The sequence below is a fragment of the Triplophysa dalaica genome, chromosome 25, assembly GCF_015846415.1.
Source record: "Triplophysa dalaica isolate WHDGS20190420 chromosome 25, ASM1584641v1, whole genome shotgun sequence".
Lineage (NCBI taxonomy): Eukaryota > Metazoa > Chordata > Actinopteri > Cypriniformes > Nemacheilidae > Triplophysa > Triplophysa dalaica.
The window spans coordinates 12865631-12885494 of NC_079566.1; the positions used below are offsets into that span (position 1 = coordinate 12865631).

The 19864-nt window shown below is 37.4% G+C and overlaps 1 protein-coding gene across 1 annotated transcript; it reads left to right on the forward strand.

Moving 5' to 3' along the window:
- Window positions 1-274: 274 nt before the first annotated feature.
- Window positions 275-9097, forward strand: gsk3aa (glycogen synthase kinase 3 alpha a). The gene is given in 11 exon segments (XM_056741805.1): window positions 275-393; window positions 396-596; window positions 1768-1955; window positions 2088-2171; window positions 2323-2433; window positions 2865-2995; window positions 3917-4121; window positions 4253-4348; window positions 4563-4749; window positions 5811-5885; window positions 6332-9097. Coding segments are annotated over 11 exon segments (1383 nt in total). The 5' UTR covers window positions 275-341; the 3' UTR covers window positions 6385-9097.
- The last annotated feature ends 10767 nt before the right edge of the window (window positions 9098-19864 follow it).

Genomic DNA, 19864 nt, shown 5'->3' on the forward strand with positions numbered 1-19864 from the left:
CACAATAAAACTATACAACATTTTGTGTTTAATTTAGTGTGATCTAATTCCAACAGGATTTAATGGTGTGAACTATTGTTTTCCGGCATCCCACCAATAGAGTCGAAAACATTACCAGCATAGAGGCCATTCATTTCTATTAAAACTACTTTATTAAACAATTACTTAATAGCAAAGGGATCTGTGTGCGACACCTGCGTCTATCCAGTTGTTTAGAGCTCAGACTTAAACCTACAGTCGAACTGCATTTCCCAAGAGGCTGTGCGCGTTCTCGGCGCGTGAGAGCTAGCGAACGCCGAGGATCGCGGCGAAACGTTTGACATCTTTCCGATTTTAACCTAATGTTTCGTCCTTTTACTGGCCAAGTCGACGAGGAAACCGCTGTTCCACGCCCCCTGCCTCGACGCTTTTCCCGTCAGATATGAGCGGCAGCGGGCGGCCCAGGACGAGCTCGTTCGCTGAGCCTCAGGGGGCGTCCGGAGCCGCTGCAGCATCCGTTGGAACCGCCGCTGTCGTGGGGAGCAACACAGGAAAGTCCGGGGTCTCGCAGGCCTCGGCGAACAATTCATCTGCATGCGCAAATTTTAAACTGGCCAGTAAGTATATACATTTTGTATCCATAGAAAGAGTATTTAGAGGACACACTATGAATAGAATTGAATAATAATTCTATGTTTGTTATATTTTAATGTACTGAATGATTTCAATATTAATGTACAGTGGTATTTACATCATTCCGAGGGACCATAAATAATACTATGGTTGTCCGATGGTACATGTCCGCAGGTGTTTAAATGACCATCGTGTCATGTCCAGTGTTTTGACTGTAAGAATAACTACTATAAGGGAACAACAGAATTTGACAGCTATGTTTGTCAAATGTAATAAAAAGGTGTCTCTAAATTTGCACCTACTGTCATTCAATATTTAAGATATTCTGTCATTTCTGTCAAATCCCCTTGTTCTAATATAATATATAAACTTGACTTTGCAGTTATGTCATATCTAGATCTAATCTATACATTGTTGTGTCCCTTAAATTGAAAATTGCATTGTAGGGCAGAAAAATGATGTTAATGATGACCGAGGTCCTAAAGGTTTTTGGTTCAAAGCTTCATATATGCTACATCAAACCTATATGTATAATATATGGGAACTATCTGTCCTGACACGCCCACTTTCCTAAGACATGTTGTGTATAAAGGACACAAATGGGTGAAACCCGTATTTAGTGACATACATGCTATGTTTTCATTTAACTTACCAATGCTTTTTGACTTCCTAAGTACACTCGCATAAGAAAGGTTAAATGTACGTTTTCATCAATTTATGCAGCTGGTGACCTATCTGATTATCTCGTGGATTATGAGATGGCTGTATATTATTGCATTAAATCCATTCCTGTGTCATGCTCAGAATATCTAGTTCTGAAAAAAGCAGCTGACTATATACACACACACACACACATATATATATATATATATATATATATATATATATACACACACAGACATATACATATACATATACACACACACACATACACACACACACACACACACATATATATATATATAATCACACACAAATATATATATATAGTGTATATTTAGTGAATAGCACGGCCGTGGGTGTTTCTGGATTGATGAATATTCAACTTGACAGCACTTTTAGGTTTCTTGAAGACCTTCGTCTCAGAAATCCTTGGACAATAGCCATATAATAAAGGCATAGATAATCTGAGTTCATGTTTCAAATGTGTTTTAGGAGACAGCGGGAAGGTGACCACGGTGGTCGCCACCCCAGGCCAGGGCCCGGATCGGCCGCATGAGGTGTCCTACAATGATATTAAGGTGATCGGTAATGGCTCATTTGGCGTGGTATATCAGGCACGCCTCATTGACAGCCAAGAGTGGGTGGCCATCAAGAAGGTCCTTCAGGATAAGCGATTCAAGGTATGACACCCTTCTACTCAAAGAATGCCGAACAGCTGTGTTGACGTCATTTGTCAAACTAATACAGAGCTTGTAGTGTGATTCTTGGGATTAACCCCTAAAAGATGCTAACTGTCTTCTGTATTTGTGAAGAATCGAGAACTTCAGATCATGAGAAAGCTGGACCACTGCAACATAGTGAGGCTGCGCTATTTCTTCTACTGCAGTGGAGAGAAGGTAGACGATTGCTCTTATGCTCTTTATTGTGGATAATCTGACCTGAAAAATGTATATTGCCAAAAGAATAACTGTTGGGTTAAGTTTCTGCTTTCATTCCGTTCTGTTTTTCTGGGAGCTACGGAGGTTCAATTGTCCTTTGTTTCCACAGAAGGATGAAGTGTACCTCAATCTGGTGCTGGATTACGTGCCCGAGACCGTCTACAGGGTGGCGCGACACTTCAGTAAAGCTAAAACCATTATTCCCATCATTTATGTGAAGGTAAAGTTAAGCGGATGGCTGACACTGAGACCGCTCTCTACTTCTTGATAGCAACAGGGTGTTTTTATTGAAAAATAATTCACAGGGAATGCATGTACTGTTAAATGTAGACCTTGAATCTAGTTGAAGCATCTGCCAAATGCATAACTGCAGCAAATCCAAATTATAACCTCAACCATTGTTATACATTTTATACAGAAATCTGTTAAATTCAATGCACAGAAATCTTTAAAGTAATAAATGCTTACTATAAACTATATTTAGCTATGCATTCTTCATGAATGAATATACATTTAAAGGAATGATTCATCCAAAAAAATAGTCCCTTTTGGCTTTCCATAGTAGGAATAAAAATGTAATTTTTGTGTAAACTATTCCTTAAACATAAAAAATGAGATTTTCGCTTACTTGGCTTTTTTACTTTCTTGCAGGTTTATATGTATCAGCTTTTTCGCAGTTTGGCCTACATTCACTCCCAGGGCGTGTGTCACAGAGACATCAAACCGCAGAACCTTCTGGTAGATCCAGAAACGGCCGTTCTAAAACTCTGTGACTTTGGCAGGTCAGTGCTTTGTGTGTGAGAATGTATATGCTGTCTGGTATGTTCTCCGATGTGTCCTTTTGTCCAACATAGATTGGAAGGGCGAATCAGTGCTCCAATTTTGATATTTTCAATGCTCCTCTATAGCATATGTAAGAAATATGTGTGTCCTATTGGATTGTTAAATATATTTGCAAATGCAATGTTCACGGTTCACTGAGAAAAGCAATTTGAATCTACATCCAGAATGCAGCAGGTGCTGCTGGTGTCTCATTGTTACGTCTCTTTGTCCCTCAGGCCAAACTCTAGCCAGTGGGTTCCCATTAAATAAAGCCACTTTTTCCTGAGCTGTTTTTATCCTCTGAATGAAGAGCAGACATGCAGTCTGCTATAAACTAGACCACTTTCAAGTATTTATTTCTCGGAGTGATTGTGTAAGCCACTTACTGTCATTCAGGTCATTGCCTTTGCTTTTAAAAAGAGGCACGATAGATAACCTGCGCGGTGCCAAGCTGTCTACTTTTTACAGACGCTAATTGGCATAATCGTTCTGGAAAGGGGATGCTTGAAATTGCAAGCCTCTTTATTAAAGTGTACATTTATGCTAGAGCCGTTTTCCTATAAATCCAGTCATCCAAACAGATTGAAATCTATTCAGTCCCATTTTATGATGCCAAAGTGTCGACTGTCTGCTTTTAGACCTCGTTTTATCGTATCTTTCCTTTAACAGCTCCGCCATCAATTTATTTTGTTTGAAGTTACGTAGTAGAATTGAACATAAAATATAACAGACATGGTCAGGACATCAAACCTTTGTTTAAGAGATGTTCACAAGATTCATTTCTGCTATTTGTGTTTGATTTCCTGTTTGAGGATTTTACCTGTGCATCTGTAATAAGTTCTTTAAACCTTTATTAAACATCCAATCTAACTCTCTTTTAGTGCAAAGCAGCTGGTGAGGGGTGAGCCCAATGTCTCTTACATCTGTTCGCGGTATTATCGCGCCCCTGAGCTCATCTTTGGTGCCACAGACTACACCTCTAATATTGATATCTGGTCTGCTGGATGTGTGCTGGCCGAACTGCTCATGGGACAGCCCATCTTCCCGGGAGACAGCGGGGTGGACCAGTTAGTGGAGATCATAAAGGTACAAATTTTTTTAAATGGTAAAGTGAATCCGTTTTCATTTCATTCACTTGCATGGCAAACGTGTCTTAAACATCTTTTCCTCATGTATAACACAGCCTTTCTCATGGTTTTAACTGTCCTGCTGTTTAGGTACTTGGAACCCCCACAAGGGAACAGATCCGTGAAATGAACCCCAACTACACAGAGTTTAAATTCCCCCAGATCAAAGCACACCCGTGGACCAAGGTAAAACCTCACCTGTATCCCATCACCTGCCCTTTCCACACAATTGAAAGTACAGACCACACTTTTTTGTTTAGGACAATTCGAAATTTGTTAAAAGATTATTTTAAAGGATAAGGAACAACTCTGAAAGGTTTTGTCAGGCACGATTTTTGATAAGCAAACTTGTCAGTGACATGCATTTAACAGTTTTGGTATATTTTTGCATCCTGCACAGGTTTTTAAACCAAGAACTCCTCCTGAGGCAATAGCTCTGTGTTCACGGCTGTTGGAGTACACGCCGGTCTCACGTCTGTCGCCGCTGCAGGCATGCGCTCACACCTTCTTTGATGAGCTGCGTCAGCCCGCCACCCGCCTGCCCAGCGGTCGAGAGCTGCCCCCGCTGTTCAACTTCACCACGGCAGGTTAGGTTTAATGCGTCTCCTTGCCACAAATTCTTTTCTCAGACTGCATAGAAGTGACATAGCCTAATGTATGTAGGGTCATGTGGGACGTCATGTATTGTTTACATGTTAGAAGCAGAAAGTTCGATGCCCAGGAAACACACATACTGATGAAATAATGTATTGAATGTACAATAAATCGCTTTGGATTAGGGGCGTCACAATATACCAGTATTGACAATAACTGTGATATTAATAATAACCATGATTCTTGATATTGTGTTAACCATTATCTGGTTGATACTTAAAGGGCTAGCTCACCCAAGAATGAAAATTCTGTCATCATTTACTCACCCCTTCGTCATTAAACCTATATTTCTTTCTTCTGCAAAACACATAAGAAGATGTTTTGAAGAATGTTGGTAACCAAAAACCGTCGGTCCCCATTCACTTATACTGTGTTGCCAAAACCAGTACAAGTCAACGGGGACCAACGGTTTTCTGTTACCAACATAAAATCTTCATTCTGCAGAAGAAAGTCATACAGGTTTGTGAAAATGAGGGTGAGTAAATTCATTTTCATTTTGGTGTGAACTATTCCTTTAAACATAGTAGGTGGTATTGCATCTGCTTAGCATTTTGCTTTAAGATCCACAGTAGTCCTAACACTCTCTCTACCTCCCCACACTTTTATTTTAAGTGTGATTTATTAGCAAAACAAGAGAAAGCTAAATAAACGATAAGATGAACGTGACTGATAGCATCACTCCTATAGATATTGTGATAATATTGTTATTGTGAATTCTTTAGACCACATTAACCGTCTAGTGATAATCTGATATTGTAACAGTCCTACTTTGAATAAAAGCATCTGCCAAATGCATAATTGACTTCAAATTTATATGACACCTGTTTGGTGTTCAGGCAGCACAGGTTGGCCAAAAAGCATTTTTAAGTGCACGCACATTATTTCCCAGCGAGAATCGCCTGTGTTCTTAAAAGAGAGTTTGATATATTTATATCTGCTCAGTCGTGTGTTCCATGAATACTTTTGTCAAGAGAGCTGTGTCTCTTTATTTCAGAGCTCATGATTCAGCCGCAGCTCAATTCCACTCTGATTCCACCTCATGCCCGTGCACAGACCTCAGCCTCCAGCGGTAATGTCTTCATCTTTCTCTGTGGGGTCTCCGAGTGGGCCAGGACGCAGGCATTACTTTCTTAATAAATGCACCTGGTCTTATTGTGCCAGATTCATCTTTTAATGAAGATAAATGATAATAATCCTTAATTGAAGTTCTCTGCCTTTGAACTAATTTTATGTTGCCTTACCAGTAAGCCTAAATGTGACAATCAAATCCTCTCTCCGTTGTTTTTTAACAGAATTTTTACTGTTCTTGCATAATAGGGTTGAACAGCATGGCCAAAATCTTAAATGATGATATCGATAGTAAATTAATCTTAAAATGATTCATGTGTTCAATTAACTGTCTATAAACGTAAAATAATGCTGAAATGGTTCTTTCTGTAATAGAATGGAGATCTGTTTGCTGACCGTTGCTAACGCACATCATTTCTTTGTTTTGTTCTCTCTGTCCTCTGCCAGATGGGTCCGAAGGTTCTGTACAGCCCGGATCTACTCTGACCAACAGCACCTGAGGCTGTGACTCTCAAAAAAAAGCTTGCAGACAAAAACATCTGAGCCACCACAGCGCTTTCTCTCTCTCTTTCTCTGTCTCTCTCTCTCTCTGACAAACACAGTCATACACTCTCTTTACCTCATACATGGCTTTCTCCCTATTGTTCTGACACATTTATAGACTTATTCAGATGTCACACCGTTCAGATTTACCAGTGACTAACAGATCTGTACCACTAGCAGTGGTTACGGTAAGAGAAACCACATGTTTGATGACCGCAGTTCACGTTCTGTGGAGAAACGTACTGTACACACACACACACACACACACACAGTGCTGTGTACATGCAAAAACCAACAACAATAGAGTTAAACTGCTAATATTTTCTTCAAATAATAGAGATAGTCAAACTCTGAAGTGCTCGTAATGGTATGTCCATTCTATAGCTCACGGGTGTCCATATCTCAACACGCATACGTTATGGAGGTGATATGGTCGGGCTAGTGGCGAGAGGGGCAGGTCCTCGGTTTAATGATAGCATTTTAATTTATGTTTTTTTATGTTAATTTATTTCAATCAACAATGGATATATTAGTTGGATTTTCCCTTGACGCTCACTTGCCCAATCCATCTCCCCGCATGTTGAAATTTCACAGGGAACAAGCAATCTCAGTACATTACGGATCCGGTTGTAAATGTCAAAGAGAACGGGAGGTTTAGGTAAATGTGGTGGTTTTATATTATTATTATACCGTATTTTTAAACCGTGAGAATAATCTCTTGCTTTGACGTTCCAGTAAATGTATTTTTGGTTGGATGGAAAAGCGTCCATAGATGGAGGATGAGTTGGTTTTCATACAGTGAAAATGTTAATCATTAAGAATGGGTAAACTATGTGTTTGAGACGCTTTGGACAGTGCAGTATGGGTTATGATGCTGTCAGTGAGCGACCGATGCTCATGAGATAATTTATGCGAGGGTAAAAAAACTTAAGTGACTTTTAATGCCTGGGAAATTAATTTTTATCGACTGTAAATTATGTTTCAGGAGTAGATTTGATCTGTGCTTGTGAGATTATAAAGTTTCCGTTCATTCAAAGTCGTTTTTAGTGACCATCAGGTCTGAAAGCTGTCATTCTGAATTAGCATTTCAATCGTCATAGTTTGAAGGTAGATCTAAATTTAAATGTGTTTTTGCCTGTTGGACACAGTGGTAGAACAATTTTAGAGTATGTTTGTTACGTCAAATGTTTTAAGACAGGTCTCAGTCAATGGTATTGATCAATAGACTGTCCCTATTAACTGAAGTACATACCTCTTAATTTCACAAGAAATCCTCTGCTACGGCCCCACAGGGCCCATATTTCAAATCTTTTGTCTTTTATGTTGTTCAGTGGGTGTGGCTTGACCACATTTGCTCCACCCATATGTTTGTAAATACACTGTGTTTTTAAGTCGTGTAAGATGTAAATATCAAAACTGTGTTTTTGTTGACGTCTCCCTTCATCTCTCTTGGGCTGTCTTTGATTTAAAGAGGTCAGTGTCAGATTTGTTTCAATTACATTATTTATTGTTTTGCACCGGGCTGTTTTCTGTGGTTTTGAGGCTGAAAGTTTCCCTTTTTTCTTGTACGGGGTGGTGTGGTGTCAAAATAGGATTCTGTTTCACAGTACTGTAAATCAGTCCATAAGCTCAGCACTTGAATGCAACATTTGTTTTGGGAATAAGGATTCATTTTGGGAGAAGTGATGTGTTCAAATGTTAAAGGAACAGTTCACCCATAGTTGAAATAATCACTCTTTTTAAAACCTGTGTAACTTGGGACACCGCAGAGGTATTTCTGATCTGATCTGTTGGGATCCTGAAGTTATAAAATTTTAAAACAATAACACAAAAGCTAGTCCATCTGTGCACTATATTCAGAATGAAGCCAAATAATAGCCTTGCGTAAGAATGTCTTTTTCATGAATCATTTTTACCCTTCAGTAAAATCTGAACTCAAGAACGTTTGAGTCACAGATATGAAATGAATCATCCAACATTGTGCGAATCGTGAAAAGGTTCACAAAAAAAGTATGTAAATACTACTCCTCATTCATTGTAATCTCATTGAAAATGTACTACTACTGTGGTGTTCCACCTAGGACTAAAAAGTCACAAAGGACTGGAAGAACAATACAGCGAGACGGTATATGACAATATTCTTGGGTGAACTGGTCCTTTAAAATGGCCAGCATGAGTTCCGTGGCCAGTTGGATAACCACATGCGGTCACGCTTTGTTCTCGAACATTTGATTCTGGGAACACTTGGAAAGTTCTTCTGAATCGTCTGCTTGTATCAATGCACTCTATGTAGCGGATCTGGCTTTAAACCTCAAAGACAGTGCAATGCGTTTACTCTTTTATCTGTGAATTATCCCTTCAGCATTATGTATGTGTATCCTTTTTATATTTGAATGTGTGTTTGAAGTTGTAACCTCCCCATAGGCTTGTTAAATGAATCGAGATCAGCCTGCAAAATCTCTTCCTCGTCGTTGTTCCCATAATAATCTCCCAAAATTCTGTTTATCCTGTTATTACCTTATGTTGGTAACTGTTGAAACTTTCTGCCTCAACTTTAATTCTGGCCCGGGGGGAACATTGTCCTGAGACAAAGAGAGATGAGTTAAGAGCCTGTCAGGATAAACTGATCTCATCAATAAAGTGACAAAAGTGACATTTTGTTGAGCCATAGCTGGTGTGAATGCTGTGTGTGACTTTTAACATACATTTGAACATTAGAGGTTTTGTATATTATTGTGGTGTGTTAAAGAGAAAATTTACTTAAAACTAATTTCATAATTTAAATTATTTAATTCAAAACCTTGATGCATTTCTTCCGCAGAACACTAAAGAAAATATTTTAAAGAATGTAGGTAACCAAACAATATCGGCCCCCTTTGACTTCCATTGACACAAAACCTAAAAAATCTTCTTCTGTGTTATAGAAGAACTAGTCATGAAGAGATTTCAATTGACATGAGGATGTATAAAAGATGACTGAATTGAAATTTTGGGGTGAACTATGAATTATGCAATAAGAAAATATGTGCATTTATGAAAACCCCACTAAAGCTCATAGTGTCCATGTAGACATCATTTCTGATTTAAGATTACATTTGAAATGTACTATTTGTGTACCATTGTTAGAAATGAAAACCTTTGCTGCCTTATGGAAGATGGCTGCATTTAAACTGCAATCACTGTAAACTTACCTGGTTGCCTTAAAAAAAATTCTAAATGCAACTTAAAAATATTAGTTGACTCAATGAATTTAATAAAAACTTTTAAGTTGAAGTAACTTTAAATTTTAAGGCAATACATTTTTTTAGATGAACCAACTATTTTTTTATCTCGTGCGGTGTATACACTGTAAAAAATTAACTTAAACACTATAGTAAAACCGCTTAATGTTGAAGTTAGTGGGATAGTTCACCCAACAATAACAATTCTGTCATCATTTACTCACCCTAGATTGTCTCAAACCTGTATACATTTTTTTACCTGCTAAACACAAAGGAAGATATTCGGAAGAATGTAAGTAACAAAGAAGATCTTATCCCCCATTCACTGCCATAGTTTTTTATTTCCCTACTATGGCAGCAAATGGGGGATGAGATCTGTTTGGTTACTGACTTTCTTCCAAATATCTTCTTTGTGTTCAATAGAACAAAGAAATTAATACAGGTTGGAATAACCTGAGGGTGAGCAAAGGATGAAGTTTTTATTTTGGGGTGAACTATCACTTTTAAATCAAATAAGCTTTATGGGTCAGTTGAACTTAATTATATTAAACTGACTTAAAAAAATCGAGTTGAATTTTACAGTTTGACTTCAATTGACTCATAAAGCAAATTTTATTTAATTTAAAATGTTAAGGCCGCTGAAAATGGTGACATTTTTTAATACAGTGTAGATAGGCATGTAATAGGTCTTATATATCTTTTTACTTTATTTTTGATGTAGGTTTAGTTTTTCAAAGCAATTACACAGAACAGCAATCATGATGCCAATATTGAGATCAGCGACCTGCTCAGTACCTGAACAGATAGAAAGTGCAGAATATATCAGTGAGTATACTCCTATTCACTTATGTCTGGATATCTAATCTCATTTTAAACCTAAATGTGTTCACAATGAGACTACAGTCGAGTTGTTAAAGACCAGGGTCATCACAGTCTGCAAAGAGTAAACGGAAGCCGGCAGATTTAATTTAAGTATGCCACAAGGTCAACAGACTAATGCATTTAAAATCTTTGAAAATAAAAATAAAGAGACAATCATAAAACAGCATTTCTATTTGTATTGTGGCTATTTTAGTCCAGTGTCTGTTGAATTTCAACAAAATCAACACTCGGGAGTGATATAAAGTCTGTGAAAGACTGACAGCATGACAAGACACATGAAAACTGATAAAAATCAAGAGGTTATCACGTAAAAAAACATTTTAAACTTTTACTAAATACATGTAGAAATATTACTGTTGTGTTGCTTAAAATTCAATCTTAACTTGTTTTCTTTGTACTATTTGTCATGTGAAGAACTACATAGCCTCTTTTCTGTTATTTTGACCTGTTTTCATTTACTGCAAATAGAAGAAATATTTTTAAATTTTGGAGGAATATTGTTAGTAGTTCACAGAATGATACAAAAATCATAATTTTACTTAAACACATTGACTAGGCTTACCTTGTAAATTCAGAAAAACTGAAAATAATCTTGAAATGATCTCTTAAATTTTTTCTGTGCCTGTAAATTCAAAGAGAGGTTAAGACAGGCTGTTTTTCCCTTTCCCATTGCAATCCTATAACATTCACAAATAACATTTTCTCAATGTTGTGAGTAATAAAAACAAGTGCGCACCAGAGGGCATCATTGCACAAATAAACAAAATGACGGGTAATAATCGCATCCGCTCTCAATTCTGCAAAATATTGTTTTGAGGAACCATCTCATTGCTGCTAGAAGGCTGCGTTGCGTTCTACCCATCTAACTTTAACCTTACGGCACACATTAACATCACACACTGATTGTGTTAATAATTTTACGCACCCTTGGCCTTTCTAGATGATCAGTGTGTGATGTGTGCAGGCTTTAAGAGATGGTTGCCTGGAAACAACCTGTGCATTAATTGCCAACAGTTCTGGTAATTCTGCGTAATTTGTTTCCAAAGATTGACTCGATGGTGTTTCACGTCTGTGATGTCAGTTTTAATGAACATGACCCAGAATGTTTTTCGTTTTCTCCCGAAAAACGGCCCATTTTCACATTTGTACCGTCGTCTCTCTCAGCATCCATGGGTCAGTGCTCAGCCATCGGGTTATTACTGCCGGTACTGATGCAATGTGAGTGGATCCATCAAACATCTGCTATTCCCGACCCTTCCCTATTAAGTGTTGTGTATCGCTTATGAGACGCAGGGATGCTGACAACCAGAGAATAAAAAAAAAACAGAGTGTGCTTGGAAAGAAGTCCTGTGATTTAAAGGGACAGTTAACCCAAAAATGAGAATTATTTTATTATGTAGGCTTACTCATCCGTCATTTCAAACCTGTATGACTTTCTTTCTTCTGCACAACACAAAAGAAGATATTTTGAAGAATGTCGTTATCAGCCCCACATTCACTTGCATTGGTTACAATAGAATTGAATGGGGGGCTGTGCTGTTCTGTAACCAACATTTTACAAAATATCTTTTATGTTCTGCAAACGAAAAAAGAAAGTCATACAGGTTTGAAATGACAATAGGGTCTGTAAATGATGACAGAATTTTCCTTTTGAAGGTGAACTACTCCTTTAAAATAAATGTGAACACGCTGTGAACATGTAACAGTTCTCAAGGTTGACATTATTTGTAATTGCATTCTGAATAATTTGGATTTTGAATAATTTATAATCAGGCAATTAAAAGGAATACAACGCTCTTAGATTTGTCATTCACAGACGTGAGCAAAAAAAAGAGCCAGTGCCGGAGTGAGCCATTAATTAACTTTCAGGAGTCTAATGAAAGACCTCTGAGAAAAGAAACACACTAATGAGATTAACAATGGTGTAAATAAATGAACTTCACTAAAGACCCATCAGTCACCAACTGCTGTTGTTAAGCAAAATCTGAGTCAGTCTGACTTGGCTGTTTTATTCAACATATGGCAGTTTCTCAGCCGGCCAGGTGAGCTTTGCCAGAGATGCAGATGGTGTCACGGAAAGTTTCTTTTGGATTCTGTTGATAAAATGATTTTAGTTTAAGTTTTATATCATAACGAATGTAATGCACTGGCTTGCTTACATGTTTAAATAATTACATTTGAAGACTTCAGATGCAAAAGCATCCAGGTGCCATCTGACCATTTTCTTCTTAAAGCATTTTTTATAAAGCTCCTATTTTTAGCTTCAGTAATTTCACTTTAATGGCAATAAATTCGTCCACTTTGCCAACTAAAATGACTGAACAAAAACATAAAAAACATAAAAATGATCATCTTAGAAGACAATATCATACGGCACTCATTAATACTTTGTATAAAGTATGCAAATTGCCAAATAACTACCCAATATCATGCATTGCTTTGAAATTTTAAAGGCTGTTGAGGTTTCACATCACAATAGATATTCATTAATTGGTTCAGATTTATTTTAATAAATGTAATGAAGACACTAGTTCACGTGCACTCCTAATTAATATGGCATTCGTGGTTGTATGTCTCTTAGTCGGTGCATTTTAATTCAGGGAAATGAACACAATCCCAGATCACATCTAGCCTGTTCGTTCTCCAGCAATTCATTTATTGTCGCTGATGTTGCATCTGACTGCCAGTATTTCTAAAACCACCGAAGTCTAAATAGAAAACTAGATGTGTTGTTTTATAGTAGTCACAGCTTTTAGACAATATGCCAAACAATTTTTTGAAAGTGAATGTTGTTTTATGAGTGTATTTTGGGGTGCAAAATAACAAGCCATTGTAGAGTAAAACCAAGACCCACAGTTAGTCAGAAAAGGGTCAGCTAGACAGAAGCCACAAGGACGCTGCTATACATTCGGTAGAGTGTTTTAAAAGGTTGTGTTCTCATGTCCTGATATAGCTAGATTGTTGTTTAATGACACAAGTCTCTATGATATTCTGGTCCCTAGATAGAACTTGGATCCCTTAATAAATATAAAGTTAACACAGAGTTAAAAGTGTTTTAATTCTTAAATATATATTGTTAATTCTAGATATTTCAGTGGTGACTCACACTTAGTTTATAGCTTTATTGCAATAAGTTTTTTATATTTTTTTATGGATTGTGTAATTTGTAATGTTTGCATATTGTACATTGATCAGTATTAACAAATAAATAAAAATACTTACTAGAATTACTTTAATTATTAATAATGTAACTATGGGGGTTTGACAGACAAATTTAATCTGAGAAAAGAATAAACTAAGAAAAAATGTGTGACATTTTACAGTAAGGTCTTATTTTAATGCATTAGCTAACACGAATTTACAATAATCAATATATGTGTTAATCCTAGTGAACAATACAATTATTTAGGTTAATTCGGTCTGAGCTCCCAAGAATTAGTAACTATTTTACGAAGTGGCTAATTTGTATCAATTTGTACGAAGTGCATCATACAAAAACGTACGATTATTAATAATGTACCATACCTTAACCTAATATCACCGGTGCAAAAGTAAATCGTACTTAAACGACACGAAAGTGAACGTACGAAGTAGCTTCCTCCTAAAATAGTTTTGTAAAATAGATTGTGTTGGTTAGTTCATTGTATTTTGGTCAATAGCATTACAATTTTTTATATTAACTTATGTAAAGAAATGCAATTGTATGTTAATAGGCTATATAGTACATATTATAATTATTTTTCCATATGAAAAATGATTGAATTTGCACTTATGTGTCACTTTCTACAATAGTGACAACACTACCTGATGCAAAAGAAAAGCCTTTCTTTTTTCATGTTTATGATTTATCAGAGGTTATTTTTATATTTGTAAGAAACATGCTCCGCTATTTAAAAACCCATTGTTGTTTTGCTCAACAAAGCTGCTCCGCAGATTTGTTTAGTTGATATGACTTTAGACTCCAGATCCACAGCTTACAGTGTGAAAGTTCAACAGCGGGAAACGTATCTAAGATCTTTCATATACCCTTTGGGGTGTTTTCCGTTTTGTGTCGTTCATTAATTACGTTCGCATTGACTGCGGAAATTACACCTGTGTCGGTGACCACAGGGCTTTTCAGTTTAAGCAGGTGTTTCTGTGCGACTGCTGATCGTACACACAGATAACATTGACTTAACACGGTCTGTAGATTCAATAAAACGCACTTCACGTGCACACACAAGGAGCGTGCGTAACACGTGAAAACACACACGTTCCTTTGTTTTTTCATTTAGCAGGCCTTTGTCAATGTACATATGTTTGCGGGGGTGGCCGACGCCGTCCGCTGCCAAACCATTTGGAAATGGCCATCTGCGTGCAGAGTCTGTCAACACACAAAGTCCAGTAAGTAAGTGAATGTAATTCACACAAGGGCTTTCACACCTCGAGACTCCTAAGGGAGCGCTAACACGCCGCAGATTTGGATAGTGGTGCTAAGCTGGTGTTTTTCTCCACAAACATGTGCTCGGTAGGATTACAGGTATTTAGCACTCGTATAACCAATCCTATTATGTGAAAGTGTGTGTGATTCGCTGTGATTAACGCGGTCTCTCTGACACACATGGTTCACGTTCTGTGTATTTTGAGTGTGTCTCACTCTTTGTTTGCGAGTGTGTGTTTTTCCAGGTCTCCTATAATGAATGGTAATACATGTCACCCTCACCTTTCAGATGGATCTCTAGAGGAACTTCTACTACACTAGTTTGCATATAATGGGACTCTACAGTTTCAAGCAAAGGGGTAAGTGTACCTCAGGGGTACCAGGTTTGGTGTTTTAAATCTTACTGGTAGAGCTGATGGGTTACAAGAGGTAAGAAGCATCCAGTCATCCTCTTCATAACTTCTCTCAATGGTGAATTTGGTAACCGAACAAGGGCGGTACTCATTCTCTTCTACAGACACAAAACCAATGCAACGGTGACGGTGCCGTCACACAGGTTTAAAATGACAAGAGGATGAGTATGATGAGGAATTTGTATTTTTGGGTGAACTATCCCTTCAACAAAAGAACCTTACTGTAAAGTGTTAACCTATCACAAAAACTTAAGCTTAATCGTGGGTGTGTGAATGCAGCAAATAAAACGGTGGTTAATCCTCCATCATTTAGTAATGATAGTGACACCTCTGCTTCAGTTAATTGTTAGTTTATCTTCAGCCATGAGCTTTGCCGTTTTTCTCCTCTTAAAGCGAGTTATCGTGTCTCTTTACTCACTTGGTCATTATGTGTGCATCTGGCTGTCATAATGTCCTGTCACAATAACCTTCCACATTTTCCTCTAATTAAAGGCCCGCCTGCATGCCCATAATTTAGCATGGAGCACAATTTCCAGTGTTTATTGGCGTTTCATTATTTATTTCCTATATAAATAGGAAACAGATCCAGCAGCACGCCGAATATCAGTGTACTGCCGAACACGGCATGTTTTGAAGTAAGTTGACTTTTTGCTACTATAAATAAAGTGTGCTGTTTTATATACAATACAGTAAGACATCTTGATTTAAGGAAAAATTAAAGCCAGATCATGTTAAATTTTCAAGCTGACAGTAAAGATGCACAGTATATAATCGAATATAATGATATCGGCCGATAAATGGCCATTTTTAATGTTATCTGTCACATAAGAGTAATCCAGAGTAATAGAGAACTAAATGTTACCTAGTTTTATGTGTTCAATGTTTTAAAATATAAGCAGTTGTTTACTATTGGCTTTTTGTTTTAAGCTCAGAATGTTTTTTATTAATATGGTGATATTGTATATCGGCCAATATATCGGTTATTGCCCGCCAATGTCAAAGAAGTATCGGTTACCGGTATCATCCAAAATGTACATATCGGTGCATAACTTATAGTATTTAGCTCACTCCTTTGTAAAAAAATGATTTACTTTAAAGCTTAAACTGGCCAGAGCTACCCAAAACCAGACAAAGAGCAACAGGTTTATGCTCTATGTGTCTCACCTGTCCACTTTTTTGGATCAACTGTGATGCATCTTATCCCAATGCCTGTAAATCTTGCATGACTTATCTTTAAAACTTCCTCTGTACTGGATATTAAGACTAAATTAAAGTTTATTCAGGTCTGGAAAAGACACTGCTTCACTCATCTATGACCGGTTGGTAGTGTAGGACTCTTGTGCTTTGGCTCATGGGAGGCATTAGCATGACATTTCAGTTTTGTCACGGCCTGCGCTGCACCAGTGCTCCATCTGTGCTCATGAGTTTATGAACATACCCTTTTCCTCTGACACCGAGGCCAAGACAGGGACAGAGCAGAAAACGGGTGTCACGATGTGGCTGGTTGGTTTTGGCAGTTAGCAAGAGGTCAGGGTTTGGCTGGTTAGAGAGGCCAAGACAGCTCTTGATTATAGACGCTATAACTACACCATCTGAGTCTTTCGATGTTGAAGGGATAATTCACTCAAAAATAAAAACTCATGTACTCACCCTCACGTCATTCCAAGTATGAACACAAAACCACGGAGACATTTCTCAAATATAAACCAAGTGCATCATCACTTCATAGGTAAGTGTACATTTAATATTTAGTTGCCATAGTCATAATAATAACTAACGGTTGTTGTTAGTTTTGGCTTTGAACTACAAGATTATGATTATCCCCACATTAAAGCATGATGGACAGTTGCCTTATTTGTAGAAAATGCCATAGTGTCACATATGTGTTTGTGGTTGCCATAGTGAGATTATTGCTGGCAAAGGAATATTCTCTCAATGGGTGTTGCATATCGACAAACTCAATGGGTGTTGATCATGGCCTTGTACTTACAAATTATACTAATGACGGTACCATTGCTAATGGCAGGAGTTGTTGTCACATAAGCAGTGTGTTGCACTCAGTCACTAATAGTCCCTCTTACAGAAGCTTTTTGTGAGAAACAGATGAAAACTCAAGTCATTATTTCCAAATGTTCCTCTAAGCTAAAGCTGTTAAATCTCATTAGTGCCAACATATATTCAGACTTGGCACATCAAGATGTGTCGTACCACGTTTGACATCAATGATTGCGATTTCCATGTGTTTCGTAACCTAAATCCGATGCGTCAAATTTGATTATGTGGAAAAGCAAATGAGTTTTAAGCTCATTATCAGTGAATCACGGGTTTGATTTGGTTTCATTTGCATTTGAACTGCTTTAAAAGACTTGCACAAGATATGTATTTTTTAATTTAAGGCCCAATTTTTGAAGAATCTATTTACAGAAATGTAATATAATACATCTACATTTACGCATTTTGCATACGCTTTTATCCAAAGCGACTTACATTGCATTAAACTGTACATTTTGTTTAGAAATTATACTGCAAATTATATACCATGTTACTAAGTATGTGCAATCTCTGGGATCATACCCATCACCTTGTCGTTGCTAACGCCATGCTCTTACCACTAAAAAATGTAATTTTACAGAATTGTAAAAAAAATTACAGATTTGTTTTTAATACGGTTGAAAACCGTAAAATAACAGAAAAATGTATTTTCAAGAAACTGAGGGGGGTTGTAATTTTACAGGGAAAACCTGTACAGTTTATTTCTGACGCCTCAGCTGAAACTAACACTAGACACATTAAGATTTCATACACTAGACCTTTAAAGCAGTTATACAGAAACTTTTTTTTCTCTCCAAGCGCACATCGAAAATAACTTAAATAAGGTCATTCCTTTAGCAGTGTTTGTAACCTTTAAGTTTCCAGCTTGGATCTTTCACCACATCACCCTCGAGTATCTCACACATAGAGTACAAGTTTATCTCCGCTGTTACTTACCAACTTGATAAGATCTGAATCCATCGCTCGACCGCCATGACTCAAATCCCCTTTGGCCAATTTACATTACACAAAAACACATTTGAGTTCTAATCAGACCTAAACTCAGCGCTCCCCCCACAATGCATCTACTTCAACCACCCACACAAATCTGCACTCATACGCACTCGGTTGGCCGTTGCAGATAAACATTGGCAGGGGGAAGAGCGGCAGGCTGGCCGTGCGGGCGGGACTGTGATGGGCCAGGCCAGCACCCATAAATTAGGGTTTGCACGCGGAACGACTCATTAACTTTGATAGTGAGAGGGGTTCTGATTGCAGTACTTCTGCCTGATGATGGGTGAGCGTGTGTCTGGATGTAAAGAACTTATGTCTGTGACGTCATGACAAACCAGATGATTTCTCTGATGAACGAGGGGTGCGCAATGAAAAATAATATTTATAGTTGTTTTTTTGCTGTGTTAAATGAGGGCCCAATAACTTGTCAATACTTAGTAAATGAAACATTGAAAATTATTAGTAATAATAATTAGTCTGATATTTTTCAGTGTATTGGATTAAACCTAGAACATGCTCTTGCATTGCAGTGCCACAAAAGTGAATTGGTACAAACCATATCTCAGTTACGATGATGCAAGAGGTTTGCAAAGAGTTGTTCAATTATTTACTTTTAACTTCAAACATTACAAATCTGCTTCTAAAATGACTACAGACACACTGCAAGGTGATTTATAAGGGTCTTGTATTCTGTGGTCATCAGATTTGTTCGGGGCTCCCTTCTAGGTTTTAAAGCATTTCTTACATCATTTGTAACGTATGCACAAAAGATCCTTTGAACCGGACCTGTCTGGTTTTGTTGTTTGTGAGACATTTTTGTCCTAGCTGTGAGTTTCCCTGCTTCTCGAGTCTACAGCCCCAATACATGAAGGTCGGATAAGCCACCTTAGTTCAAAACCAAAACGTCAGGAATTAACAAATAGTTGAAGTCTAAGTTGTGATTCACAAATCTTAAGTGTTTTAAAAAGTAATCTTCTTCACCTGGAGGCTGAGCAGATGATTCATATCCTTTGAATATATTTTCCTTTGTTTGTATTTATTCATTTGGGATACAAATCCGCACGCCGCAGTCAAATTTTACATCTCCTGCTCTGTTCAGCTGTGAGTACTGTTAAGAACGAAAGCAATTTCATACCAACTGTTCATATGTGACCCTAGACAACAAAACCAGTCTTATGGGTACATTTTTCGAAATTGAGATTATTACATAATATGAAAGCTAAAAATAGAGCTTTCTACCAATCTACGGTTTGTTAAGATATGACAATAAATGGCTGAGATACAACCGTTTAAAACTCTAGAATCTGAGAGAGCGAAAAAATCAAAATATTGAGAAAATGGCCTTAGAAGTTGATAGTCAGAAGCACTGTAGCAGGCAATCCACTCACAAAAATCAAGTTTTTATACATTTAAGGTAGGAAATTTACAAAATATCATCATGAAACACTATCTTTAC